Source organism: Haliotis rufescens, unplaced genomic scaffold (genome assembly GCF_023055435.1).
Source record: "Haliotis rufescens isolate VD_foot unplaced genomic scaffold, xgHalRufe1.0.p SCAF_7, whole genome shotgun sequence".
NCBI classification, from domain to species: domain Eukaryota; kingdom Metazoa; phylum Mollusca; class Gastropoda; order Lepetellida; family Haliotidae; genus Haliotis; species Haliotis rufescens.
In genome coordinates, this window is record NW_025964361.1 from 30,962,019 (window position 1) to 30,975,614 (window position 13,596).

A 13,596-nucleotide genomic window follows, 5' to 3' on the forward strand; every position below is an offset into this window, starting at 1 on the left:
AGATCGGTGTAGATTGCTGTGGCGTGTAAGATCGGTGTAGATTGCTGTGGCGTGTAAGATCGGTGTAGATTGTTGTGGCGTGTAAGATCGGTGTAGATTGCTGTGGCGTGTAAGATCGGTGTAGATTGCTGTGGCGTGTAAGATCGGTGTAGATTGTTGTGGCGTGTAAGATCGGTGTAGATTGCTGTGGCGTGTAAGATCGGTGTAGATTGTTGTGGCGTGTAAGATCGGTGTAGATTGCTGTGGCGTGTAAGATCGGTGTAGATTGCTGTGGCGTGTAAGATCGGTGTAGATTGTTGTGGCGTGTAAGATCGGTGTAGATTGTTGTGGCGTGTAAGATCGGTGTAGATTGTTGTGGCGTGTAAGATCGGTGTAGATTGTTGTGGCGTGTAAGATCGGTGTAGATTGTTGTGGCGTGTAAGATCGGTGTAGATTGTTATGGCGTGTAAGATCGGGGTAGATTGTTGTGGCGTGTAAGATCGGTGTAGATTGCTGTGCGTGTAAGATCGGTGTAGATTGCTGTGGCGTGTAAGATCGGTGTAGATTGTTGTGGCGTGTAAGATCGGTGTAGATTGCTGTGGCGTGTAAGATCGGTGTAGATTGCTGTGGCGTGTAAGATCGGTGTAGATTGTTGTGGCGTGTAAGATCGGGGTAGATTGTTGTGGCATGTAAGATCGGTATAGATTGTTGTGGCGTGTAAGATCGGTGTAGATTGTTGTGGCGTGTAAGATCGGGGTAGATTGTTGTGGCGTGTAAGATCGGGGTAGATTGTTATGGCGTGTAAGATCGGGGTAGATTGTTGTGGCGTGTAAGATCGGTGTAGATTGTTGTGGCGTGTAAGATCGGTGTAGATTGTTGTGGCGTGTAAGATCGGTGTAGATTGTTGTGGCGTGTAAGATCGGTGTAGATTGCTGTGGCGTGTAAGATCGGTGTAGATTGTTGTGGCGTGTAAGATCGGTGTAGATTGTTGTGGCGTGTAAGATCGGTGTAGATTGTTGTGGCGTGTAAGATCGGTGTAGATTGTTGTGGCGTGTAAGATCGGTGGAGATTGTTGTGGCGTGTAAGATCGGTGTAGATTGTTGTGGCGTGTAAGATCGGTGTAGATTGTTGTGGCGTGTAAGATCGGGGTAGATTGTTGTGGCGTGTAAGATCGGGGTAGATTGTTGTGGCGTGTAAGATCGGTGTAGATTGTTGTGGCGTGTAAGATCGGTGGAGATTGTTGTGGCGTGTAAGATCGGGGTAGATTGTTGTGGCGTGTAAGATCGGGGTAGATTGTTGTGGCGTGTAAGATCGGTGTAGATTGTTGTGGCGTGTAAGATCGGTGTAGAGTGTTGTGGCGTGTAAGATCGGGGTAGATTGTTGTGGCGTGTAAGATCGGTGTAGATTGTTGTGGCGTGTAAGATCGGTGTAGATTGTTGTGGCGTGTAAGATCGGTGTAGATTGTTATGGCGTGTAAGATCGGTGTAGATTGTTGTGGCGTGTAAGATCGGTGTAGATTGTTGTGGCGTGTAAGATCGGTGTAGATTGTTGTGGCGTGTAAGATCGGGGTAGATTGTTGTGGCTCGTAAGATCGGTGTAGATTGTTGTGGCGTGTAAGATCGGTGGAGATTGTTGTGGCGTGTAAGATCGGTGTAGATTGTTGTGGCGTGTAAGATCGGGGTAGATTGTTGTGGCGTGTAAGATCGGGGTAGATTGTTGTGGCGTGTAAGATCGGTGTAGATTGTTGTGGCGTGTAAGATCGGTGTAGATTGTTGTGGCGTGTAAGATCGGTGTAGATTGTTGTGGCGTGTAAGATCGGTGTAGATTGTTATGGCGTGTAAGATCGGTGTAGATTGTTGTGGCATGTAAGATCGGGGTAGATTGTTGTGGCGTGTAAGATCGGTGTAGATTGTTATGGCATGTAAGATCGGTGTAGATTGTTGTGGCGTGTAAGATCGGGGTAGATTGTTGTGGCATGTAAGATCGGTGTAGATTGTTGTGGCGTGTAAGATCGGGGTAGATTGTTGTGGCATGTAAGATCGGTGTAGATTGTTGTGGCGTGTAAGATCGGTGTAGATTGTTATGGCGTGTAAGATCGGGGTAGATTGTTGTGGCGTGTAAGATCGGTGTAGATTGTTGTGGCGTGTAAGATCGGTGTAGATTGTTGTGGCGTGTAAGATGGGTGTAGATTGTTGTGGCGTGTAAGATCGGGGTAGATTGTTGTGGCGTGTAAGATCGGTGTAGATTGTTATGGCGTGTAAGATCGGGGTAGATTGTTGTGGCGTGTAAGATCGGGGTAGATTGTTGTGGCGTGTAAGATCGGTGTAGATTGCTGTGGCGTGTAAGATCGGTGTAGATTGTTGTGGCGTGTAAGATCGGTGTAGATTGTTGTGGCGTGTAAGATCGGGGTAGATTGTTGTGGCGTGTAAGATCGGGGTAGATTGTTGTGGCGTGTAAGATCGGTGTAGATTGTTGTGGCGTGTAAGATCGGTGTAGATTGTTGTGGCGTGTAAGATCGGTGTAGATTGCTGTGGCGTGTAAGATCGGTGTAGATTGTTGTGGCGTGTAAGATCGGTGTAGATTGTTGTGGCGTGTAAGATCGGTGTAGATTGTTGTGGCGTGTAAGATCGGTGTAGATTGTTGTGGCGTGTAAGATCGGTGTAGATTGTTGTGGCGTGTAAGATCGGTGTAGATTGTTGTGGCGTGTAAGATCGGTGTAGATTGTTGTGGCGTGTAAGATCGGTGTAGATTGTTGTGGCGTGTAAGATCGGTGTAGATTGTTGTGGCGTGTAAGATCGGGGTAGATTGTTGTGGCGTGTAAGATCGGTGTAGATTGTTATGGCGTGTAAGATCGGTGTAGATTGTTATGGCGTGTAAGATCGGTGTAGATTGTTGTGGCGTGTAAGATCGGTGTAGATTGTCGTGGTGTGTAAGATCGGTGTAGATTGTTGTGGCGTGTAAGATCGGTGTAGATTGTTGTGGCGTGTAAGATCGGTGTAGATTGTTGTGGCGTGTAAGATCGGTGTAGATTGTTGTGGCGTGTAAGATCGGTGTAGATTGTTGTGGCGTGTAAGATCGGTGTAGATTGCTGTGGCAGCTCAAGTTGTAGTGTCTTACAGTGATGGGTGTCCCTCATTGTTGTAGTCTCTCAGTTTACTACTGTATTTTTGTAGTGTGTCATTAGATTGTAGTGTGTCACACTTATTTATTGCCCAAGATTACTGTAGTGTCTCTGAATGCTGTATGTCATGATGTTGATGTGTCCCGGTGTTTTAATATGTCAGATCGCCTTGTGTCTCAGAATATTTGGCTGATATACCCCTGCTACAAGTTTACTTAACACAAGGTGAGCTACACTATGTGTCTTGTTTTTGACATTTGAAATTTTTGATATCACAAAGGTAACCAATGCATATAGCGAGGTCTGCCGTGTTACTGTCACTTGGAAAGGACGTTGGGAAGCTGAACTGTTATCAGTCTGTGTGTAACAAGGACCTCTTTCTTCAAGACGATCCTATCTCTACAGCCAATTGAATCTATGTGAAGTTAACTATGGTGATGACATTCCTCACGCTGAGATGTAAAAAGGTCCTCATTCTTCAAGACGATCCTATCTCTCCAGCCACTTGAGTCTATGTAAAGTTAACTATGGTATTGACATTCCCCATGCTGAGATATAAAAAGGGCCTGCGTTCTGAAAGTGACATTAGCGTTACGAATTGCTTTTACTTGAATAGTTTAATTAACTTTAACCATACAGTCATGGTACTAAGGCCGCCTACAATGTCTACAAAAAAATTATTACTTATCAGGATGTACAGATAAGATGTTTCTATGATCTTACCTCTATGGATGTTAAACTGCGGCATTGTATCTCAGTAAACTAGCACTATAAATCGGTATCAGTTCGGACTAGTACAAGCAGCCACACACACACACACACACACACACACACACACACACACACACACACACACACACACACACACACACACACACACACACACACACACACACACACACACACACACAATTTGACGTTCATACGTTTTTCACGAGACCGTGTTCTTGAAATGAAGTACACTGACGGTCTACTTCCACATTCCCGGGGAAACCCCTGGGAATTCCCTATCACGAAAACATGCATAAGCGTTCTTTCTGATCATTTAGAACATTTATTCTTGGTCTTAGCGTTTCAGTATATATTGAGAAATGTCAGAGAGCGTGACTGCATGATTGTTCGCAAGCTCCGACGTTCATACAGATTGGCCCTCACTCTATGAAGGTTCATACTCCAATGAACTCACTCAAAGTGAAGGTCAATTCTTTTCAAATGCTTTTCATACTTTGCATCCAACAACCAATCAGTTACTCAGTTGCAATATACACACCTGACATAGTTTGTCATAGTTGGGTATAAAAGATTTACTCATATTTTTCTACCCCTTGTAAAATGTGTCCCATAATTTATACAAAAAATAGTGCTTTGAGTCATCACAGGTGTTCACTCATTGATCCATCATTTCTTACATAATTCTGATACTCATGCTTTTAAAATAGTAGTAAAATACTGGGATTTGTCCCAACAAACAACAAATTATACTGGCTACCCCATAATGTGTATGACACACAAATGGATTTAAACGTTAGTTGTATCTTCTTGTTGTAGCAACAGATGTTATGTTGACAAGTTATTTCTCATACCACCAATGCTATAGCTATATATCCTGATTTTCATTCAACAGTACCCCGAGACAACTGTAATATGAAGTCTATTAGATATAATAGATAAGTTTAGAATCAAATATTTGTATCATGACATAAATATACATTTAACCCCACAATCATTCCATGTGGTTATGTCTAAACTACTAAACTGTCATGCATGTATAATCTAGTACTAGTACACATGCACAAGTAAAATAAATTTATACCACTGTGCAAAGCAGATATATATTAATGTCAAGAGGAAATAGAAAAACAATATTTATTTGTTGGTGTGGTAATTGGAAATATGAGTGTAGAATGCTAAAACATTAAAGCAAGATCAACTGATATTAAAAATGAGCTTTATCTATTACAATCATCTCATCACGTCAAAGCAATCTTTAGAGATTGAAAATTAGTATATATCGTTCTTAAGTTATAAGATGAAGAATTGTAAATGGTATAAGTACCCATGAATATACATATTAAAACTAATATACAGACTGTTCTGTGTCTGAAAAAATAGATTTTTTTTATATTTTAAATTTAAACAGCCACCATTCATCCAAAAAAAATTATGTGAGGCATTCGTGAGCGAGACCAATTACCCAGTCATGCCTGATTAGCATCAGGAGTATTTTCAGGAACCTGAACATTGAGCTTTGATACATGGATTGTTTTGAAATTTATAAATAGGTAGCTCATTTGCATAGTTAAGTACCTGGCTTATCACTGATCACATTGCCCAACCCTCAACATATAGGGAAAGACACTTCATGTGTCATGTTTGCTTGCCCAGTTACAGGGAAATTGGAGCAAAAATTATTCTGTCACGTCGACCACTGATCTACATATTCATAAGTATTGTTAACTACTAACTACTTCAGATATGTCCTCATCATATTCTCTGACTTTCAAAACACAGGTATAGACACTTTATTTGTCATTTTTGCTTGCCTTGTTACAGTTATTGCAGAAAATGGTTCACAAAAGATAGAAAAAATAGCAATTTGGCGGCAATTTTGTTTCCGCCCCCATGACGAGTGTAAATTGGCACGGCTCCCATGGCCGAAAGCTATGAACACACAATGGCATTTAGAATGTGGTCAAATGTAGTAAATTTTATATTTGGGAGAACGCTTTCTTAGTAAAGTACAGATTCTAGTAATTTTGGGGGTTGAGTTCCATCTGGGATTCATAGCTTTCGGCCATGAGAGCCGTGCCAATTTACACCTCTCAGAGGGGTACACAGAGTACGTGATTTAGACTACCAGTTGTCGGACTTTCATTTTGCGGAAGCCTCGGTGGCTGAGTAGGTTAGATCGCTGAGTTCGAAGCCCGGATGGGACTCAACCAAAAAAAGTGCTAGAATCTGTACTTTACTTAGAAAGTGTTATCCCAAATATAACATTTGTTAAATTTACAATACAATGCAGACATCCCGAACTGCCATAGTTTTCTTTGAGTTTCAGGGAGTCCAGATTAAATCGCTCACTTGTTGGTTCATGCGAAGAGTTTTGTCTGGTAAACTCTCTTCCTATTCGACTTTTATTGGAAAACAACCTTTTTTCATGTTGAAAGTCGTGAACAGATCGATTAATATATCTGCCTTACACCATTTACATACTTAATTTACACACCTTAGTTAATTTTCATATGAACGCATAGTACATTTACATATGCACACGTATGTATAGAGCACACGTGCGTGTGAACGGGGTATTGGACGTTTACAACTTTGGTGAAACCAACCGGTATGGCGACAGGCCTAGAAACCAAGGCAAATCTATGATTGATATTGATGTTTTTGGCGATTCTGGAAAGGGAATCGTCGCGCCTTACCCGACTGGACCACACGTGCCGCATTGTAGACATAAAATGTGCATGCTTTTGCATACATTAATTAGCTTGTATTGTCACAGTTTTACCTCTGTGGCAGCATTCTCCCTTCTTAACCTTTACAAGCGTCTTTTATTTTTTTATTTTTAATTGTTTAAAAGAAGCGCCTCCCACTTTGTTAAGCAGTCACCATTTGACACCACTCTAGGTGATACATGAAATATGACAGGAACACGACTTCAGTCTTCCCTAAAACAACCCCGGAGATTGTGCGAAAAACACTTCAAGAAGAAGGCAAATAGACCTTACATTATCTTTTCAAGCACCCCCTTCAAGGGAATCAAGCACCCCCTTTTAAGAAATCTAGCACCCCTTCAAAGGAATCAAGGACCACCTTCAAATGAATCAAGCACCCCCTTCAAAGGAATCAAGTACCCACTTCAAAGGAATCAAGCACCAACTTCAAAGGAATCTAGTACCCACTTCAAAGGAATCAAGCAACCCCTTCAAAGGAATCAAGTACCCCTTCAAAGGAATCAGGCACCCCCTTCAAAGGAATCAGGCACCCCCTTCAAAGGAATCAAGTACCCCCTTCAAAGGAATCAAGCACCAACTTCAAAGGAATCAGGCACCCCCTTCAAAGGAATCAAGCACCACCTGAAAAGGAATCAAGCAGCCCCTTCAAAGGAATAAAGCACCCACTTCAAAGGAATCAAGCACCCATGCAAAGGAATCAAGCACCCACTGCAAAAAGGAATCAAGCGACTCCTTCAAAGGAATCAAGCACCCCTTTCAAAGGAGTCAAGCACCCCCTTCAAAGGAATCAACCACCCCTTCAAGAAATCAAGCACCCATGCAAAGGAATCAAGCACCAACTTCAAAGGAATCTAGTACCCACTTCAAAGGAATCAAGCACCCCTTCAAAGGAATCAAGCACCCCTTCAAAGGAATCAAGCACCCACTTCAAAGGAATCAAGCACCCATGCAAAGGAATCAAGCGCCCACTTCAAAGGAATCAAGCGACCCCTTCAAAGGAAGCAAGACACCCCTGAAAAGGAATCAAGAACCCCCTGAAAAGGAATCAAGCGCCCCCTGAAAAGGAATCAAGAACCCCCTTCAAAGGAATCAAGCACCACCTTCAAAGGAATCAAGCACCACCTTCAAAGGAATCAAGAACCCCCTTCAAAGAATCAAGAACCCCTTTCAAAGGAATTCATCACCCCCTTCAAAGACATCAAACACCCCCTTCAAAGGAATCAAGCACCACCTTCAAAGGAACTCAACTCAGCTCCAGGTCAGAGGATAAACACGGGAAAATGTGTTAGCCTTGACAGAGTAGTTATGAAGGAGGTATCACAGATATGGTGCCCCAACACTGGTTTCAAATACATTTGCGCCATCAGATAAATGGAAGGAAACATTAAGTATTGAACGCGTTCAAATAGTCTTTAGATGTGCCATTTGAGCACAAGCAGAACGGCTTGTTAAGCCGACAACTTTATGCATAAACACATGATGGAAAGACAAATATGCGATTGAACCCGTTAAGCATTTATTGTTTTCGTGTTGAGTCATGATGGACTATTCACATCAACTTATATAATTTAACAGTGATAATATTATTTACCATGTCCTTTCTAAGCATTCGCGAAGGCTATGCATATTAGGAATGATCGATCAAACGTCCAGAGCAACCGATCCAATCAGTATCAGTTACTTAATGTGCATTGTAAGACACATATTAAAAGGGGCAACACGCACATTTATATTAAAAAAGGATTATTTCTAGGGACACAATAACTTTCTTCCAATGTACTCTTGGGGTTTCCAATGTTCCGACTGGGATGTTATTTCCCAACTATTTCTGGGGGAATGAGCTCCAACTCACACAGGAAAAACTCGTTGACATGACATCCATTGTCGTCCCACCGGTAGTCGCCCTTCTTGTACCACATCAGACACCACTGGCTGCCGTGGTCGTTATTTGGGTCTCCAGGAGCCCAGAAGGTTCTGGCGATTCGGGTGTTTTGACATCCCCACTGCCACTCTCTCTCCGTCAGGTACGTCAAACCACCGATCCAGACACCATTGGTCGTTATAGTAGAATCTTCTCTTTTGAGATAACCTTCCACAAAGGTTTGTTCGGAATCCGTCTCCACGTAGGCCAGGTGGGAGCCTATAGCCTGACAGTACACGGCCGCCTCCGCCCACGAGGCCTGGACACGGATGAGGCTGTAGCAGGAGTCGTTGTGGTGCAGGAAGCCGCTCGGACAGGACTGACACCAAACCACATCTATGACCACCACCAAGATGAGGATCACGCCATACAGCTTGTGCATGATTGTGTAACATAAATTGTGTGTAACGTTGCTTGAAATTGTTTTAGCTGTCCCTGCCGTCGACCTTATCTGATTAGGTTATTTTTGAGTGGACAGTATGGCGACAAAGACTCATTGAACATTGCGCCGACATTTCTGGTATTCTACATTGACCGAGTATTTCCACGTCACCTCTTGATTATATCTTACCTTTCCGAACGCAGTAACAACACTCTCCACACGACCCTATATTGTCAGTGACAAGTTATCATTTTGTTATTTGGGTTGTCTGGACATGAGAGAGTGTGAGTGAGTTAACAGTATTCCAGTTATGTCACGGCGTGGCATTTTAATGTGGGAGGAAAGCCCGAAGTGATGCAGGTCTCAAACGTTTACTATATCGGTGAAACCCACGAGCACGGGTATGGTGCCGACAAACCTGGAAATAATCGGGGCGAACCTGGATTCGAACCCCACAATCATAGGTTTCTAGCGTACCCAAGGGACGCAACTCTACACAGCGAACCGCGGCGCCTTATGGTATATAGAATCGATCATAGGACTCTGCTTTAAGTAGAGATTTCTAATGATTATGGAAATAGTTTTGTCGCTTTTATTCATATGATTTGTTTGTTTGCTGTTTAACGCGGCACTGAGCAATATTCCACCTATATGAAGCCGGTCTGTATATCATCGAGTCTCGACCAGACAATCCAGTGATTCATGTCATGATCATCGACCCATGCAATTAGGATACGATGACATGCATCAACCAAGTCAGCGAGCCTGACCACCCGATCCTTTTTGTCGCCTCTCACTACAAGAATGGTTTGCTAAGCACTATTCTAACCCCGATCTTCACGGGTGATATACTAGTATTTATAAGAGGTCAGAAAAGAAGTCATATATATTAATAAAGAGGTTTTTTTTCTCCAAAACTATGCTTACTGTTAAAAAGATGTTAGACATGATTTATATATGTATTTACCATGAAGACGTGTTTCTGCAGTTCAAAGTATTAGAAGACTTTTTGCAAGGCAAGTTTGACTTCTTGATTTGTTATATTAATATACAATATTGAAGGGAGGTGTTGTTGAATTGTTATATTATACCACATAGTTGGTAGATATTGTTGAGTTGCTCTAATATACCACATGGCAGGTAGATATTGTTGATTTGCTATAGTATACCATACATTAGGAGGTATTGTTGATTTGTTATAACATATACCATGTAGTAGGTGGGTATTGTTTATTTCTTATAATATACCATACTATACTAGGTAGATAGTGTTATAATACAGCATATAGTAGGTAGGTACGTATATAGACACAGACATATATATCATCACATATTGAGTGACCTGTTTATCACTACTTAGTACGTTAAAAAACAAACAAATACATACAAATCTTACGACAAGAACACGTGTTTGTGAGATGGTTCATCAGCTTCAATTATCTCTGACATGCAGTGTGTTAATGTCATATTTCCTGTATACTTTAAAAAACCCTTTAAATCCAATCCAATTTTAAAAGAATGAACTTCAGGGGAATTAAAAACCAGTTTGTTGTCCTTATCAAACTTTCAACAGGCAATTCCTTATTAAGAGACACACTGTGAAGAGTGAGTCAGTGAGTATAGTTTTACGCCGCTTTTAGTAATATTCCAGCAATATCACGGCGGGGGATACCAGAAATAGGCTTCACATATTGTATCCATGTGGGAAATCGAACCCGGGTCTTCGGCGTGACGAGCGACTGGTTTTACACATTATTAATCATAAGTTCGTCAAATCATAGTTATTTGAAGGTGTTAAATAGTTTTACTTTTTCTTTGACTAACGAAGAAGCTGACCTCACTTCCCAACTACTATCCCAGGCGAGGTAGCTTGTGCCAGCTCACACATGAAATATTGCTTGGTGAAACAGCCCACATCGTCCCACAGAAACGACGTAGCCTTGTACATCATGATACAGAACTGATCATGATGGGTATTGTCCGGCATCCCTGGTGCCCAATGGGTGGGTGCGATGATATCACCTTGAAACCCCCACAGCCAGTCGTTCTGGGTCAGGTACGATAAGCCTCCGATCCAGACACCATCAGTCGTTATAGTAGATTCTTCTCTTTTGAGATGACCTTCCAGGAATGTTTGTTCGGAATCCGTCTCCACGTAGGCCAGGTGGGAGCCTATAGCCTGACAGTACACGGCCGCCTCCGCCCACGAGGCTTGGACACGGATGAAGCTGTAGCAGGAGTCGTCGTGGTGCAGGAAGCCGCTGGGACAGTCACAGGACACAACGTTCATGACTGCCAGGAGGACAATAATACTCACTGATGGGTTGAACATTGTCGACAACTTGTAGAAAAAATAACCTTGAGAACAACTTTTCTTCGTGTTTGAACGTCGTGAGGTTTGGACCGTTAATGACCTTTATCTTTTCGGATCTCGAAATCTTGATGTATTGAACACAAAATAAATATTGTCACGTGGTGTTGCGTAAACTGCTCCCTGTCAACGTTGGAGACAGAGTAGGTTTTCATTCCATAGGGCACGATAAGCAACAAGGAGGTTATAAGTAATCAGAATGACCTACCAGTAAGTGAACACCAAACCATCAGGGTCGTACGGCTGTTCGGGGAAGCTTGGTGGCCCGGTTGTATAAAGCCAGGTTCACACAGTGCCGATTATGGCTCCCGTTTAAGGTCAGACAGAGCTACGACACGGAAAGGGAAAAGTCGGATTACTATCCTCAATGATCTGGAATGTCCTATCATTTTTCTGAACGCAGTCGTATACGTTTGTAACAGAGTCCTACGGATCGGGGAAGGTCCAGAGAGGTCGGCCATCCCGACAGTATGGTGCGTACGGGGAACTCAGCCGATTTTGTCTAGTCGGATTACACTCTTGACTATGTCGTGACCGACTCTGCTGTATCGGATCAAAATCGTAACAATGTCCCATGTTGTCTGGACGGTGTCCTGTGGACCAGGAAGCTGTCGTAATGAACGGGCATGGATTGTTCATTGCCCTTTCTTGTTGATTGAGTTCAGATTGCGTCCAGATCTTACCGAATGCGAAACCGTCTTTGTAGGTTCACTGTCCGGTCACTGTCTGATCTCTGTCGGGTCGCATTCGGGAGAATCGAGACGCTGTCGGGACAGATTCGGTCGTTTTTTACCATGCGGAAGATACGAATCTGATCAGAATCGGATTAAGAACGGGAGAATCGGGACGAATGCGACTGGAAACAATAGCTGATTGCTTGTGAATTTCCCGCCACGAGTGATCAAACTTTGGAAAATTTAATCAGGAATGGTCCTATCAAGGACGGCAGTAAAAATCCTCAATGTTCGACTGAGCCATAAGGCGCCACAATTTGTTGTGAAGACTTTCGTTCATTGGGCACAAAAGAAACCTATGATTGTGAGTTCGAATCCGATTCGCACCGATTATGTTTCTAGGTTTGTCAGCACCGTACTCGTGCTCGTGGGTTTCACCGAAGTGCTAAACGCCTAAGATCGGCATATTTCGGGCTTTCTCCCTACATTCCTCACACGAATTCAAGAAAACGTTATGATCGTGGATGATTATCGCATGTGTTTTCCGATACAATTCCCTATTTTGACTTTTACCATATGTTCTCTTGTTTTCCCAGCGGAACAGTGGACCGTGCTGTTGCTCAATGTTCGCAATATTTTAAAGACTTACCTTTGCATATGTTTGTCATTCATAAGCACATGCTCGTGATATAGGCATACTCGTTCAATCGACTCCTATTCCTTGTGAATAAGGAAATGGGAGAATTTATAGATGTCACCTTTGTTTTATAATTATGAACACAACGTTTCGGGGTATAATTATGATAACTCCTTCATTCAATAAGGACTAAGTGAGTGAGTTAGTCAGGTTTTACGCCGCTTTTAGCAATATTCCGGCGGGGGACTCCAGAAATGGGCTTCACACAATGTACCCATGTCGGGAATCGACCCCGGGTCTTCGGCGTGACGAGCGACGTTTTAACCACTAGGCTACCCGACCGCCCCTCACGGAGGACTAAGCATATTCTCCGAAACGTTGTGAAGCAAATGGAACGTGACATAACGGTATGGAACGAAACGTTGTGTTTCTTACACATAAAGAAGTTGACAGCCATACATTCTCTCTCTTATGTGTATTGCTTCTAAATACCAATCAAAGAGACTTCATATAGAAAGGGTTTATGTCTTTTATGTTCTAATTCGTTTAATGCGAATGAACACAGAATATGTACCATGCACGCATCTCAAGGGTAATGCCTGCCACATTTTAGGGAAAGTAGCAGAAGGAGCACAGTGAAAACCTTTGTCTTTGGACTTGTAAAGGGCAGCACGACGGCTGAAGAGTGTCTTCTGGAAGCGACATTCTTCCTCTGACAATGTCGTCTCGCTCTAATTCCGCGACTACGGCTCAACCAGATATGGATCTGTCAGCTACTCTGATATGCTTGGTTCGCTTGTTGATATCTGAAGCAAGACTCTCAAGGGAATCTGAACTTTCAGAATACTTATGATGTCTGAATTTATATTGCAACTGATTTTCTTTGAATCTAAGGAACGGTATCTCAGAATCTTTGGGAGTTCCTTTTAAGGCAGAAAGCGATCTTTGTTCTGATTCCTCAATACAATCACGTTTAAATATGTTTAGTTTGCAATCCATATATTCATTAAACAATTGAAAAGTTTCGTAACCTTCAACAGTATCCCTTGG

At 42.5% G+C, this 13,596-nt stretch overlaps 2 protein-coding genes across 2 annotated transcripts; both read right to left on the minus strand.

The window, feature by feature from the left end:
• Positions 1-8,089: 8,089 nt before the first annotated feature.
• LOC124148149 (perlucin-like) lies at positions 8,090-8,934 on the minus strand. The gene has a single exon (XM_046519116.2). It carries the CDS (start codon positions 8,862-8,864, stop codon positions 8,373-8,375), a length of 492 nt encoding a protein of 163 aa, XP_046375072.2. The 5' UTR covers positions 8,865-8,934; the 3' UTR covers positions 8,090-8,372.
• Positions 8,935-10,098: 1,164 nt separating this feature from the next.
• On the minus strand, positions 10,099-11,255 carry LOC124148148 (perlucin-like). Its single transcript, XM_046519115.2, has one exon. The coding sequence runs from the start codon at positions 11,194-11,196 to the stop codon at positions 10,702-10,704; it is 495 nt and encodes a 164-aa protein (XP_046375071.2). The 5' UTR covers positions 11,197-11,255; the 3' UTR covers positions 10,099-10,701.
• Between the last annotated feature and the right edge of the window lie 2,341 nt (positions 11,256-13,596).